This window comes from Amblyomma maculatum, chromosome 8 (genome assembly GCF_055883805.1).
Source record: "Amblyomma maculatum isolate TAMU_Amacu chromosome 8, ASM5588380v1, whole genome shotgun sequence".
NCBI lineage: Eukaryota > Metazoa > Arthropoda > Arachnida > Ixodida > Ixodidae > Amblyomma > Amblyomma maculatum.
Window position 1 is genome coordinate 47,532,345 of NC_139351.1, and position 16,752 is coordinate 47,549,096.

The 16,752-nt window shown below is 42.7% G+C and overlaps 1 protein-coding gene and 1 non-coding gene across 2 annotated transcripts in view; both read right to left on the minus strand.

Annotated features, from left to right (window-relative positions):
• Window positions 1-4,327: 4,327 nt before the first annotated feature.
• Window positions 4,328-16,752, minus strand: part of LOC146181116 (juvenile hormone acid O-methyltransferase-like) — a 58,917-nt gene continuing 46,492 nt past the window's right edge. Inside the window, exon 4 of the mRNA XM_084576257.1 lies at window positions 4,328-4,469. Coding sequence (XP_084432383.1) covers window positions 4,465-4,469 — 5 coding nt within the window. The 3' untranslated portion in view covers window positions 4,328-4,464. The remainder of the gene's footprint in view (window positions 4,470-16,752) is intronic.
• Window positions 10,346-10,437, minus strand: TRNAY-GUA (transfer RNA tyrosine (anticodon GUA)). Its single transcript is given in 2 exon segments — window positions 10,346-10,381; window positions 10,401-10,437. It is a non-coding gene; the product is annotated as a tRNA-Tyr (tRNA).

Sequence of the window (16,752 nt, forward strand, 5' to 3'; positions counted from 1 at the left end):
CAGTATGGTATTTATTACATGCTTTTAAATTCAGCGTAGAGCTATATACATTATTTACAGAGTAATCAGCCTGTAGGCGAAAAGTTCGATTGAAACTTACAACACAACGCCATACAACTAGAATACGACTTAGCACAACTTCACTAAAACCATGGCAAGAAAAGACAACAGATCAACAATGGCAGCCAGTCCGGTTGATAGTCACTATCTTCGTAAGTGTCTCTAACCTGGTGTACCATCTGGCCGAAATGAGTAGCGGGGGAGACTAGAGGCAGAGCGTTCCAATCCAACATACGCGTTTTCCACAGGCCAGTGCAGTCCAAGGAGGAAAATCATGTCAAAGGGTTCGTGGTCATATTCGGTGGTTATCAACTAACTCACACTGTAGGAATTCAAAATAAACTCTTTCTTCAATGTTCTTTGCAGAACTTCCAAAAATAATATTGCATCTTTGCAGGCAATAAACAGTGTTCGATGGTTTCAGGTGTATCACATAACCGATAATTAACAGAAGTAACGAAAATATTTTTTTTTTCTGAAGCCACACTTTAACAGGTAAAACCTCGGCATGAAGTTTAATGAACAGCGTTTTAGCAGAAGGCGAGATCGGCATTTTGCGCACCATTTTTAACACATCATGCCCCATACAATCAGAAAAGAGTGAACAATATAAGGGAGGCGGGAACCTTATTGATATCAATTCTTGGTATAAATGTTTCGGTGAAACAGAGAATAAGTACTCATAAGAGAAGCGAACTGCTAAAAAACGCACTGAATCGTAAACTTCTTTCATAAAACCAAATAATACGGGCCCATCGGTAAAATTGGGAGAGATCACTTTGTTTGGAAGAAGGTTGACAAGATTAGTTTGCAGGGATGCTCTGGTAATTGGATGGGAGCTATTACGCCATGGCTTGTTTTCTTTATTGTATAATTTATTATCAGATTCTACACCTAAAATACATTACTCCACACACAGACACACACACACACAGAAAATACGCGACAAATACGCAACATGGGTAAAAACCACGCGCCGACAGGGAAAACAAGAAAATTTTCGAAATTTCACTCACACTATCTAAATGAGCCTTATGGGACTTTAAAGAAATAATAAGCAAAGCCAATTTTAATCGAGCTGGAACTCCGTCTCATGCCACATTTTGCGAGGAAACAGTGCGAACTGAAGGTAATGCGGTAAAATTCACACTTTAGTTGGGAAGGAAACAGTGCGACCTGAAGGTAATGCGGTAACATTCATACTTTAGTTTGAAAAAAAAAACGTATGCTTGCAGAGTTCTTGCACAAATCGTGAACTGCAAGAGGACGCACCACCAAACAATTTCATGAAAAACACTCAAGGGTAGTGCAGTCTAACGTGTCTCTAATCACTAGCTAAAATCATGCAACGTATGCCGCTCTTTCGCGACGACGAAATCTACCAAGACCCCTTTCGTAAATGTTAAGTCAGCTTCACCTCTATGCTGCATTCCCTTCTAATGGCGGAACAGCAATGTATTGAAACATTATATTATGGCCATAATTCATATCATTTATGCATCAGAACATATTCGCATAATTGCTCTATTACCACTACATGCATCTGTGTAGAAGCAACATGCGATTTCAGGTCTATATCGCCATTTTTCTCGCGGCCAGTGACGCCATAATTGGGGAAAGAAGCAGCGTGGGAAAGCCTACTTAACGATTTTTACAAGGGGTCCATACCAGACATAAAGCCCTATATCGTGGGCATGAATTAGTTTAACTCCATATTTTGCAGTAATGAGAGCACCTCTTGCAAAAACAACAACAAAAAAGAAAACGTCAGTAGAGTAACAAGAAAAAGAGAGGTTGTAATTAACATATCAAGCCAATGTCAGCACATCATTTCATTGGCACATCCGCTCGAACATTATGCTGCTGAGGCTGACAAAACTTTACTGCGAATGAGAGTGGATGAATAGAGGGAAGTTAGCTAGCTGCCGCAGGCCGTGGAGACCTTTGGCGATGCCGGGCCATTCGACGAACGTTATGCAAATTTTATACCAATAATTGAAGTGAAATGTCACTCCTTTTCGCTCTGTCACTCGCCCTCACTCGCCATCACTCCCAGTGCACTCTAATACCTCTGTCACACGAATACTTTCGATCCTCATTGAACTCTATCTACATTGAAGTTTTCAAGAAAGATTGAAGCATCCGGTGCTACAAAGACGTTTTGAATTACCATTGAGAAGTTTGCTTCGTGTGTGTTAGGTAACATCGAAGGTGGAGACGTCCACTCTTGAATGTGCTTGAAAACTCGAGAGCGACGAAGGAAGATGCATCGAGTCAAGCAGGCTCGGGGTGAATTGCACTTGAAAGTTGCCATACGACAACCTCGATCTGCATTGAGTTGAATGCAGATCGAGTTCAATAAGGATCGAAAGTGTTGGTGTTACAGGGGTATAAGAACTGGTAAACAATTTGGCAAATGTCCCGCTTTCTTAAGAGTTGCATATTAAGAAGAGCCATTTGCATCTCTTTTTTTCCTACATCCAACTCAAACCATTCTTTCAGTTTCGCAATGCTGTATACTGTCCATATAAACTTCTTTGTGCTGTTCTATTGTGGCACGGTGCGAAGCTAACTTGGCACTTCCAACTCCTTGAGAAATGGCCTGCTATATGCCAGCAGCAGTATTCAAAACAGTGGTAATAATGTGTGGTGCACTTAGCATGAAAAGAGGTTGACCAGGGAACAAGGGATTGTCACAGGTGATACCAGTAATGCTGCCTTTGCAAACTTGTCAAAGCCCAGCGAGTCTGCTGAAATGCAGAAACATGCATGTCCTGTGCGATGTTAGTGCAATGTCGTATAACTCCTTGTTCTAAATTATTATCGAGGTCTTCACTACGCCACATCACTAAGACTGGGCCTCACTCCGGGACGAAAATATCTGCATACCTTTTCTCAATTCCTATTTTTCACACTATGACACTACTTATATTGTCAGTTGCCGCACTTACTGAGGAGAGAATAAATTCCAGTACAATTGCACTAGAACGCGACTCAGGATTCCGGTGGCAACCGTTCTCTACGCGTTTCTTCGACTACCGCGGTTTGACCTAGATATGTTGTTCGTCGCTCTTGGCTTGCTGCCATTCCTCCGCACAACCGTGTCCGGGGGTGTAACTCAGATGGTAGAGCGCTCGATTAGCATGCGAGAGGTACTGGGATCGATACCCAGCACCTCCACTGCACTTTTTTTTTTCAATTCCATCGAAATTGCAGATTTACGAATGTATCTTATTCAATTGGTTCTCTCGACTTTGAAGAAACAAATAGTGAAGGTGCTTTTTACTACTGTGTATTATAGCTATACCCCATGTCTATACTGCCAGCTCACGTTAATACAAGTGTTCTTTCTCCGCTGTGTAGTCCTTCGTTTGTACCTGCCCGCGATGCTGTAGCTGTTAGAGCACTCGACTGCTAGGCCAATGGATGCGGGATCGAATCCAGGCCGCGGCAGCTGCTTTTAGATGGGGGCGAAACGGGGAGGCATCCGTGTGCCATGCCATGCCAGGGCACCTTAAAAGCCCTGCCGGCCATTGAGGCACGACGGACGGCCGACGGACGTCCTTTTTCGGAAGTTCAGACGTCTGACGGAAACGGAAATCTGGTTATTTTCGACATACGCACAGCGGAAATCACTCGTACTATCATATCGTTTGTGGATCCGGATCGCATCCCACAGACGTCCAACAGACGCCCAGAGGCGGACATTTGGATTTTTCCTTGAACTTGCTCGCAGGGCCCGCAATTGGTGTAAAAACTTGACAATAACATTCGTATAAAGCTCAGCAAGCATGTGCCATGGAAAATTCAGTCACATACTAGTGCTCAGTGAATTAATTTTGTTGTGAACGAGTAAAGCAGACAACAGATTATGCAATTTGTTTCCTGTTGTCTCCTTGTACACAACAATGTACACAACAAAGCACTAACAGCCGTGTACATTTATAACTTCCATCCAAGAGGCATACATGCCAGCTGAGCATTACACAAACACACATGCAAAGTGCATAAGCATACCAACATGCGTGGTTGTAAAAAGAGTATTTCCAATTATTTTTAGGCTTTATAAAAATTGCATAAACAGACTGCGCTAAAAATATCCATGTTAAACCTCCATGCAAAAACAGACAGAATGACATGATAACAAGTAGGCCAACGGGAGTATGAAGAACCTACTTTTATAATTTTTTTACAATATCCTTGGCCGTGACAGCTCTTACCTTGAGGAGGTGGAGGAGAAAAAGGTATTTATTGCCTAATATTTGGGAAGTGGTGAGAAAAGGATTGAGTCTTCTTCGGGCGGCCTTCTCAGGCCGAGACGCAGGGAGCCGTTATTATCCTGCACACTCGCTCGATCAGCCGTTGCTGGTCTGACACGTCTAAGCTGGGCAAAGCATGTTGGGCTCATCCTGCACAAGAAGGGAAAATGGAATTCAAGCTATCGGTGTTGAAATTTTATTAGATATCTCTGGGCAACTGCCAGTTTCTCTGAATTACTTTTTCTATATGGCACTGTACGTGTGCATCTTCGTTAGAAAAGGTCATATAACTACAGCAAATCTCATGCAGAATATAAAAAGATACATACGTAGTTTGAGCAGAATCTGGCATTCAGTATTAAACTTTTGTGTCTTTTTAACATGACACTCTGACCACAGATAGCATATTATAAATGTTTGCTGCTATGAGCCCTCAGCAATGGCCAAGACGTGGAGTGCACATACAGAAGAACTAAGCATAAAAGGTGCTGTATGTTAGCATACAACACAGCCACAGTATTGCAGTATTACACAGGCACGCATTGGTAGCAAAAACCTGCATCTCAAAAGGCTCAATAGGCAAATTTCTAAAGTCACTGTTCCAGCTTTGAAAAGAACAGATCAATAATGTCATTCAAAATTGTCACTTTCTAATTCCGTAAATTGCAAATTTTGCTGGTTTCTATGCACCCTTACAGAAGGCACTCTTGGGGCGTGTCAGGGGCATATCGACATCAGCATGGAGGCTAGCAGATAAGCGTTTGCTTAGAGAAGCTGTGAGGAGGTAATTCATGTTAGTATAACTGATAATATGCTAAGGCGCCGCACCACAATAAAGAGATTTAACATGCGGCTAAGCGAAATGTGGAATCATTGCCTGCTACAGTAAATGTGAAGTTTTCATGCTTCTACAAGAGATAACAGCAAAGGTATTTGTTTACCTTCAGGGCTATATGCGACATTACAATAGCAATTCTTATAGATACACAAAACAAAAAAGAAAGCTGACAACCATAAGCTCATGACATATTACCGGGAGTAAGCAGTATGAATGTTAAATAGGTAATGAAATGTGGTTGCAGAGTTTCAGAAACCAACTCTGTAGGCTTGCCATGGATTACTCAACTACACACCACAAATGAGAAAAGGAAGTATGGTCTCTATGGATGCTGCTAGCTGTTCCCAAGGAACACTCTAAAGACAGGGGCAGATTTAAGAGGGAGAGTAGTGGGGGCCGACTGAAATGCCCCTGTCTAAGGATGGCCCATAATTTGGCCCTCTTTAATATCGGCGACAGAAGTCTGTGGACCACACAAACTGCCATCTAAGCGCAGAATCAACTAGGCGTGTCGGACCATACCTATTGATGTGAAAGTTGAACTTAGGTTCTTTCATGTGTGCTAGAGAACTAAGGTGATAATACATATACATTCACTTCTAGCCCTAAATCTCCAGACGTACAGTCCAGAAACTTTTGCCCCCATAGCACAAGCCACCACTTGGGTAAGAGATTAGTAATAAGAAGTGTGCATAAAGGACATGAGCGTTGTGTCATAGCCATAGCTATTAAATGGTATTGACATTGGAGTACCGCCTTATGGCAGGGCCTAGGACATTACAAATGCAAGAGCGTCCGCTACGCCTTATTCGACCAAAAAAAAATGGGGGGGGGGGCGGGCAATCTACAGCTACCTTAACAGATAGTAATACACCTTTTGAGATATCAAGCTTCAGTTAGCGTTACAAATATCATAGTTTTATGAAGGATTTGGGAGCCCTTTGATGATTTCTCGTAGTATTACACAAAGGAGGTCACCATCTTCAGAAAGACTTTTAATAAACCGTTATATACTAATAAAAATTATTAAAAGATGAAAACATCCCATCAAATAATGATATCATGTTTCTAAGTGCAAAGTCTACAACTCCAAGTCATTTAAGTATGTGTACATCTCTGCACATCAACTAGACAGAAACAATGCATAGCAAACTAATAATTCAGTGTCTGGTAACACTATTATAATGGGACAAGGCTACGATTATTGGTACAATTTTGGCTTTAAACTACAATACCATACTTGTTGCAAGCTTAAAATTCCAAGGTTCATTTCTGTCCCACCCACAGCAGTGAAACACACGCATGACTCAAGTCTGCAGAGAAAGAGAGAGCTAGACTATCACAGATGCACCCTTGTTTATGTTTGTCTGGCATTTCTGAGGGTGAAGAATCTGACTTGTCAGTAGTACGTATGTGAAAAACGATTTATTACGTTGAATGCATCTGATTTTCTGCAATGGCTTTCTTTTGCCACTGGTAATCGAACAATGAAGTGCAAAGTATTCTGCACAATCAGTGCAGCCTATTGTGTCGGCCGGCAAGTATGAGGATGCGTGTTCAAGCCCGACGTGCCTCAGCTGTCGCTATTCAAAACTGCGCTTTTAATCGGAGCTGCCGCAGTCTGCAGGCATGTTCTCGCTGTCTGGCGATATCGTCCCTGCACGTGTTCGAAGCGTCGTAACTTACCGGCGCTTGAAAAGCATACTGAAACTTACAGCATGATTTTCGCTGGAGCCTACAAAGCACTGAAGCTGGTAGTTTAGCCCTGTTGGAGAATAGAACACACATGATGAAAACAGCGCGAGAAGAGAGCCTCGGGCGGGCGCACTGTTGTCAACGGTAGCCTACATTATTGACGATGTCCCGGCGGGTGAATGCGCGGTGTCGGCGGCCTGCCACTACGGCTGCTACGCCGTTTTGCCAAAGTATTGCTGAGGTGACGGTTCCGCTCTCGATGTGATATACCACGTAGGCACTTCTCTGCAATGCACGCGATCGTGCTTACTCTATAAGAGCTGCATGAACATGCTGCTTTCAACCCTTGGAAGATGACCAGTGCGACTGCTGCCCCTATGCTCCCCGTACATGTCAAATGCCGAAGCTTCTACGGCGTAACTTTAAGCGCAATAAAACACTTCAAGAAAGCGATGACTACATCCAGGTGACTGCTCTGTGCAGTCACAAAACTCACGCTTTCGGTGTCGCACAGTTGCAAGAGGCTGCAACTGTAATTTCTGTGAAAATCATGTACTGCGAATAAAGGCAAAAAGGTTGCTTTAAATGACAGGCTAGTTCGACTCTAAATTATAAACGACTGCCGCACGGTACTAATGAACTTCTGCTATCTCTTGACGCGATTGTGGGCAACATAAATCGCTGCCAGCAGTACAAGCAACGGGCTCAGATGATCACGATACAGAACAGTATGGCGAGCGTTCGTGCTTGCTTCGCGACTGTACAAGTCAGTCATTTGAAGCCGTTTTTAGCTTTCCTTCAGCATTTTAGTGCAATATATGTTACATTGTGCATGCTTGGGCACCGGGAGTATAGTTCCGCGAGGGAAATAAAAAAGAAAATCCTCAACCATGACAGACCCGAACTGTGAAAAGGACTCCTGGTCTTAGCATGAATCGCTGCTCGCGGACTGAAGGGGAGTAGCGGAAATCACTGACGTGTGGTCACGTCACACCGAATCGTGAAAGCGCTTCGCAATTTGGTCCACCGTGTGAATCCACCTTAAATCACATCGAATGGCACTTTTAAAAAGCTTTTAAAATCAATAACAAAACAACAGTTGTTCACATAAACACATCGAGTTCTTCGCTAATTGCAGAGATCGATGACTCCACAAACAATTTTTTTGACTGCAGTGAGTGATAGGTACCGTGTATCCATGTCCACGAATGCGAAATGAACTCGACCGCAAAGTTTACAGACATGTTACAGTCGTATCTTAAAACTGCACCTGATAGAGCCGGTACGTCACCACTACCGTCGTTGCGCAAGTGCCCAACAGCTGAAATGCTCTCACAAAAGCTCATTTATCGGCGCTTAACACTTGAATCACGTATTGAGAAATGCTTCCAATGGAGTACAGTGGTTAAAACTTCGCCCACACCCACAGTGCACACCGCATGGTCCAACGCCCGACCGTCGCATCTTTCGCCGCCATGACATTGGGAGTCCCCGGCTACATGGTTGCCAGCAGAGCCACAATGACGTCATTTGAATAAGTCCCATAAGTAGTGCTTATAGGACTGAAAAGAAAAGTAACCAGCTGGGCAAGTTCTTTTCTGTGAAAACACCACACGTAGTCTGTGAAAGCTGTGTTCCTCATTTGATGCGTAGACGTAATCGTATTACCATCAGTGCCTCCAATAATTGATAGTCGACATGTTTGGTGCCACCTGTATCATTCGATTTAAGCTCGTGGCTGGCACTGTAAATGAGCGTCCTGTATAGTGTGCTTACTTTGTTCCTTTCGTGACTCCTCCAACTCAAATTTGTGGATTGAGAACGACTGACAGTATTGATAACGATTACCCTAGGCACGTTTCTTGAAGTCGAAGAATGCTGTTTGATAGGTAGTAGGAAAATATTCAGTGTGTTGCGTTCAATTCCGATGACGTCTTGGCTTAGTTAAAATGCCTGTCCAGTAAACAGGACCACTTCAGTTGCTCCTTTTCTCATGCAAACCTTACTCGTAGTGCGTTAGTTGTGCTCATCTGTCGGGAATGTCGCATAAACGAACACCTTGAACGCCGAGCTTATTACTACACGCTTACGCCGTCCATGCAGCCTTATCTACAATACCCCTCCCACTTCATATAGTAACGGACTTCGCTGTCTTATTGTTGTATTTAAATGAGAAACTCTCACCGGCTACCTCTCCGAAAATGCCTCTCAGGGATAAGCTTCATCGGAATAACGTTATCGTTAACCGCGCGTGGTCATGCAAAGGAGAGCGATGGTGCTAGCAAGATTGGGTTCCGGGAGGATACACTTGCGTCGCCATGTAATATTCGATTAACAGAGTCAATTACATCTACACCATCCGGCTCAGTGCATACAGCTATGCTCATGAAAATTTTTGCTGCGTGGAACACCGCCCAACGAGGTTTTCCAGGTCATCAGTCAAGGTTTAGCAAAAATACGGCTGTTACCATAGAGCGACGTAAGATTCACTGATTAATTTGTACATAATAAAACGAACATTGCTGTTGAAGGAACCGGAACTCCAATAACTGCATATTCAATAACCTTTTTTCCAAGAAGCAAATAAAACTTTCAGAAAAATAGTGGTAAAAATTTGATATTCTTTATTCCCTGCTATTTTCGATCTAGAGAAAAACGATTTCAGTAAAAGAGCGAAAAGTATGAATACTAATGAACAAAAATTTAACTCAGTGGCGAACATAATCGACGAATCGAAGGGATGCGACGGTACACTTACATGGGCGGTGCTAGGTTTGTTATCTTTAAATTAATAAGCACATCTTGAGCAAAGGGTGAATAGTACGGGAAAGGATGTCTATAGAACGCGTCGAATAACAGGAGGCCAGAGCTGTCTGGCATGCTTTATATATTTTTGTGAAGGATTTCTTTTTGGTATTCAAAACAAAGGTGTTTTGCTAACAGGTCACATAAAATTTGAGGGGGAGCAAGATAGCCCACTACTTGAATTAGTCTTTGCTGTAACGTTGATTCTTAGATAAAGCCAAACATTTTCACTTAGCTGTCATTACCACTGTGCTTCTGGCGTCACAGTTATGTTGAGTTAGACCTCTGATAATTATGTTCAGCATATTCATTTGTCAAGGTACTTTCTTCGCGGCGCTATTACATTTAAGGCAGAATAATATGCATATGTATGCATTTAAGCCAACGCCACATAAATCAATGCTTGTTGCCTCGAACGTCACTCTACAAAGACTCTTATAGCAATGATAAAGTAGTAGGATGAGAAAATGACTATCATATTTAAATGTTTTCAATAAGTACGTTTCTTCGAAATTTGCCAAAAAAAAGCCGGACGCTTCTTTCGTCTTTATGACAGCTAAACATTATTCTTTGGACACTCTTCACGGTTTGTGAGTAAACGCAGTTAGGCAGATCAAAATGATATACCATGCGGCGTCTCGGCCCTAAATAAGGAAGCAGTAAGGAAAGCTACACAAAAACAAAAACTTCCGTCGAGCCGGATTTGAACCAACGACCTATGGATGTCAGCATCGGCAATTCTTCTACAGTCCACCGCTCTACCAACTGAGCTACCGACGGAACGACAGCATTCGCACGATACGTTGCGCTGAATGCCAACATTAACAATGCTACAATGCTGCCATGCGCCGCTCAAGAGCTGCATAGCCGCTTCATGACGTCACAGCTCTGTTTAGTGTAAGAGCATTTGAGGCGCGCAGTTTCTTTTCGTGGTTCGAACGTCAGCCTGCTATTCATTGCCGGCCTTCTTAAACTATAATTCGTCTTTCTGCCTTTATTCACTGTTTGCACTTGAAGAAACTTCAAGAGGAGAACAGAGGCTGATGAGGATCTGGGGACCCGAATTTGTCCCTTTAGTTGTCTAAAGCATATAAAATTTCTAAGGGCGGAGTATGGAATGTGATATCTATAGCCTTAAATCAGGGGAGCATAGTTTGGCAGACATGCCCGTGGCGTAACCATTCATATGTTAAGGTAAGCAGTAAAGCTACTTAAGAAAATATGCTTCTTGATAAAAACCACGGCTGACGCTATGACGACGTGGTCAGAGCTCAATGGCCTTCGAGAGAACACAAAGACCTAGCGAGGTCACCAAAAGCAGGTACTGCGTTCTCGTAGTTTCATTTGACTGTGCAACATTCTGATAAAATAGTTATACTACTGGTTCTTTTTTGTTTGCGTGAATACTGAACACTATTCGTTTCTTCAACTGACAGAGTTAAGAGTGCCATCGAATCGGTTGTGGGATTGAGTTAATCGATACTAAAACAAAGCTAACGCCTCTGGTAGGTGACGTATTTGTGGGGTAGCAAATTGAATGAGGAAAATACGGCCGTGTGTGAAGGTATACCGGCTACGTGACTGATCGGGAACGCAGATTGCGCCTTAGAGGAGCTTACGACGAAAGGAGAAAGAGGGACGAATGAAAGTAGAGGGAGAGTGAAATTCGATTACATTTCTCGTTCCGGTTTCCACGAGTACGCCTAGAATCTTAGTGCTGCTATTCAAGCATAATAATACGCCTTGTTCAAGTGCTGTTCTGTCGGGGGTGTAGCTCAAACTTCAAACCGTAATGGAAGAATTAGTAAGACCGCATCAGACTTGTGGCATTAAAGGCCGAACTGTATATACTAATATCCACAAGGCACGATCTGTACTGGAGTGTTGCGACGCTTTGCATGATAGCGTTGCGATGCTCCAGCTTGACCTTGAGAAAGCCTTCGACAAGGTGCCGCATGATATCTTGTTATAAATTTTAGAGCATGCAAATGTGGGCTCAGTTATTTTAAAAGGAGTCGCAATGGCCTACAGAGGGTGCACGACGCGCAGTATAGTAAATAAGAGGGTGGGTGAGCGCATCCAAGTGCGTGTACGTCAAGGCTGCCTCTTGACGCCATTGCTTTTCTGCTTGTATATTGAACCATTTCGTCTGAGCATTATCGAGAGCAGCAGCGTCCGCGGTGTTCGTTTACATGCGTCCGCATACTCGCGTATGCCGATGACATTTCTGTCTTCTGTGCCGACTACGAAAACAATTTCAACGTTTTCCAATTAGTAAGACTTTTGTTCTGTAAGCGTAGTGCTATCTGGGTTTCTTGCATGACGAATGGCCCACAAATCTTAGAATTTACTGAACATGTCTTGGGTAACAACGCCAGTGAAGTATTTAGGAGTGCCATTGAAAAACTACCGAGACAGTGAGTCATATTGGAACCAGCAGGTTTTAGAAGTCCGTGAGAAGGCCGACAGACTAAAAGGAAATAAACTGATTGATTGATCAATTGATTGATTGATTGATTGATTGATTGATTGATTGATTGATTGATTGATTGATTGATTGATTGATTGATTGATTGATTGATTGATTGATTGATTGATTGATTGATTGATTGATTGATTGATTGATTGATTGATTGATTGATTGATTGATTGATTGATTGATTGATTCGGTTGGTCTATGTTTACACTTGTCTCCATTTGTAATTTATTTCTTGTTACCAAGATATGATACGTGTTAGAAGTACTGCATTGTTTTCGCGTGAATGTGCGGAGATTCCATCGTGTAATCGCCATTTTGGTTTGGGGAAGTATTTGGGAGCCCACCCGCCGAACAAGCTTGTTTCATTGCATCCGCTCTGGGGGAGTTGGTTTGGCACATTTGTATTTGCGCCAAGTGGTTATCCGTTTTATGTTCGTTCGTGATACGCAGGACCCATTTTTACGAACTGTGTATAAAGTTAGGTTGAACAAAGTGCTCCCACCTTCAGTTGTAAGTTCAGCGAGCATGCAAGAGAGGATAGCCCGTTTTTCGTATGAATATATATCAACTGTGACGTGAAAGAAATTTTATAAGGACTTATGCGATGTCTTTTTCTCGATCCCATTGTACAGATCGTTGTACTGTGCAGGTTCATGGAAGTCAATCCCTAAACAAGAAACAAATATGGCTTTACCAGGGAGAGCAAAAACTTTCTTTTTCAAGCTGCATAGCAATGCACTATAAGTTAAGACTGATTTAGAAATTAAGGGTTTTTTTGTACTTTGGGGAAATCACTGTTTCATATGCCGCAAACCGGAAACTATCGAACACGTTTTCTTGGACTCTCGGGAGTTGTTTTTCTTCTGGGACATTCTACAACGAACCATAAAAAAGACCTACCCGTGGATGCATTCGGAATTCGATTGTTAACGATTTAAGATGATGATGTGCTACCACTGGACGTGCTCAGGTTATTGGGCCTGCTCAGTATCTGACGATCCAGAATGCAGACATGCATGCAGACGTTGATGCAAGGAAAATACGGCAGTAGTTTCGCGAAGGCGTTGCGAGTGGTATTGAAGATTTGTAGACGCAAGACGAAGTGCCTGAATTTCTTCCGAGAATAGGAGTGTTGCTGCAAATGCCTGATTTGTAATGAATCATGCAGCCCAAATCGCGTGGTTTTAATCCATGTTGTGTGTTTGTGGAGTAATGTTCTTTATGTGTAAAATCTGATAATAAATTTGCAATAAAGAAAAAAGGGATGTAGCTCAGATGGTAGAGCGCTCGCTTAGCATCCGAGTGATACTGAGATCGACACTGAGTTTTTTTTTTTTCAATAAGCTTGTTTCTTAAGCAAATTGTTTTATATTGAAATGCAGTGTTTTTCTTTTTTTAGAGAACGAAAGTTTATGCGTTGCTTTTTGTGCGGCATTTTTCGCCTTAGGCTTCAAGTAATAACATAGATCATAAAAAAGCAAGTACGCTTACACATCATGCCCCCAACACGAGTGCCTTACCTACAAGCCACCCCTTTGATCCACGCTCCGCTTTCCCAATTTTGATATCTGTTGTAAGGAAAAGTGCATGTGCCTTTACACCCCCGTGCACTTACCCTCTCTCTAATAACCTAATGAGCATGGAATAGGGGTCCCTTACAAGGATAAGGGCTGAGGCGGCCCTTACTCTGTCGGTGATGTGGCGATGAGGCTCTGAAGAGGATGCAGTGCAGAGCACATGCCCTAAGTGTTCAAGGCCACCTGCCGAGATGGATATTCGTCAGCTTTTGTGGACATGCTCAAGAATTCAGCCGTCAAAAATAGCACAACTACAAGAAGATGGACTGCCGGCTACAAAGGAGGAACATTTACACTTCAGGCTAATGGACAATATTAAGAGGCGGAGCTTGCTCCGGTTCCTTGAAGAAAATAGACTGCATGACATCTTTTAAGTTAAAAGACAACCTCATTCTATGCCATATGGCAATCCTTCGAATAAAAAAAAATTTCAGGCACTGCAAGAGGGGAATAATGTATGGTGGTGGAACACCGCGGAATGGTTCCTGCATTGTGCTTGCATTTTCGAAACGATGAGAACTATAGTGTATTGGGATGAGAACTGTCTACGAAAGAAAATGCTTCTACGTAATAGCCGAGTAAACACTGCACGAGGGAACCGGCTCGGAGAAAGAGGATCCCAGGTCACTGCCACAGGTAACATTCTTTGTTTTGGGTATCGTAGATACCAATGAAAGTTTCATGCTACAGTTACTCTTCCAGTACGACAGCCGCTTTGGAGGGTGAACAGCTAGAGTTCGCGCTTTTTGAGGCCTCAAGGGGAGGTAGGGTTGTTCAGGATCTCTAATTCAGTAACTGGCCATCCCTAATACTACGCAAGCCCATGTAATCAAATCACAAGAAGCAGAACCTCCTTTCGTTGCAACGCGTCCATACCGGCGACATTTCGCGGTAGATCGGCCAGTCTCCTCAAGCCCGCTTCCGCGACTATTGGTCACCTCTAGTAGCCTTTTACAATTTTATACTCCTGCTTCGCGTGCTCTATGTGGAGCGCGCACCCTGGGGTTACATCCTGTACACTCGCCCAATTTTGTAACAGTATCAAGTCTTGCATCGCTACATGTGACGTATATAATGCGTCTCTCAGCTACACAGCTTGCTAATTCTTGCTGTAATTTACCACACGAAGTGGTACTTAAAAGTGCCTGTTTTTCATATAACATGCTGCTTGCCTGTTTTACTCAGAAATAGCCTAAGCTCCGCATCGTCTCGCGCGATCTAAGCCAACAAGCAACATACATCGCGATGGTTCTTGCGGAGCATCTATACTAAAATATCTTAGCAAATTCGCAGGCACTTCCAGTTTTAGACCGATCGTTCACCCAAATGAAACTAAATGGATGACAACCGCTACTGTATACGCTGTTTGAATTGTCTCTTTGTCGCGCCAAAGGATGGTGAGTTTTAGCTAAATCTGATGGACTCAAGCAAACCTCCCATCTTAATTTGTTATTATAGTAAAGGGACCATTTGTTACTATGCCATGCCTTAAATGTCTGCCCGAATGAGGAACCTGCAAAGCTCAGAGAAGCATTCTACATGTCGCAGTTAGAGACGCAACCCTTGATATTGTTAAAAAATTGAGCGGCTGTACATAGGTTACATCACAGTTAGGATTAAACCTGAGTTATAGCGGGAGTGCAGGAAAGCATACGCTTTCTTATATATATTTACGCCTCGGCTAAAACCTGCATGACACCCCTGAATAAGGTGGAGGTTAGCTTTTCCTTTGAGTTTGGTAGCAGTGGACATGTATGAGTAATCAGAACGAATAACACGCGCCGCACGGTTCTGAACAGATTCCAGCAAGTTAATATGATTAGCTTGGTAGGGGTCCCAGATAGCGCATGCGTAATCAAGCTTAGGTCGAACGAAGGTGCAATATGTTAATAATTTTACAGAGGAAGGGGCTAATCGAAGGTTGCGGCGTAAGTAGCCGAGGACACGGTTACTTCATTTGTTAGCGTAATTATATGATCGGTCCATGAAAGATCGGCGGATAAGTTCATTTCTAGGTATCTGTAGGCAGTATTATCTTATTACGGAATATTCTACTATCTATTAATGCATCCAAATATTTTTTTCCTTAATTTTGAGCTCTTTACACAAAATGTTTTGCTAAACTCGTCCTATTAGCATTGACTCAACTTCCGTAATTGATTGTGATCATCCATTTATTCACAAAATCATTCCTGAAACCGAGCGTCGAGGCGGAAAGGTGGGCTAGTTGGCGTGTCATCATTAATAAATAGACTAGCGCATTTAACATGGACACACACATTGAAGAAGACAGGACGAGCGCTAAACATCAACTGAGGTTTTACTAGTCAAAAAGGTACATAAAAGCACTTCGCTGGCGCATGCGCACACTATGTCAAAACTATACAAGCAAAAAATAATCAAAATGTAGCAAACTGTTCTTTTCAATCGCCTTGTCCAGAAAAGAAGTGTACCTCAAGAACTGTTTGCCACATTTTGATCAGTTTTTTTCTTGTATGGTTCTGACCTAGTGTGCGCATGAGCCAGCCAAGTGCTTTTATGTACCTTTTTGACTAATAAAACCTCGTTTGATGTTTAGCGCTCGTCCTGTCTTCATATCTTCTTCTATGGCTGTCTCCTCTTGTTAACTGCGCTGGTCTTTTATTAATGAATCCGAAAGTGTCAGTAATAATATGCTAGTATGGAAGAAGTATTTATTATATAGAGTCAGTGGAACATTGCTTTGCAGAACATAATGATAAAACACTGATTTACTTCCGGGATTAAAAAGTATGGGGGACACTCAAGCTCCACACTTAAAGGGCAACTCTGGGGGTTTTTTGACATTCGAATATTCTAATCAAACTTTTACTGTAGATTCTCCTCTCCATCCTGTCGTATTCTACAAAATTTGAGCGCCGTACGATAATCCGTTCGCCTCGCCACACAACTTTAAAATATGCTGTTTTCATGGCTTAAGTTGAGACTATTTCTGCCGGCAACACTGAGTTTCTGACGTCACAAACAGTATACCGGCGTTACTGTCCACTTCCCACATGA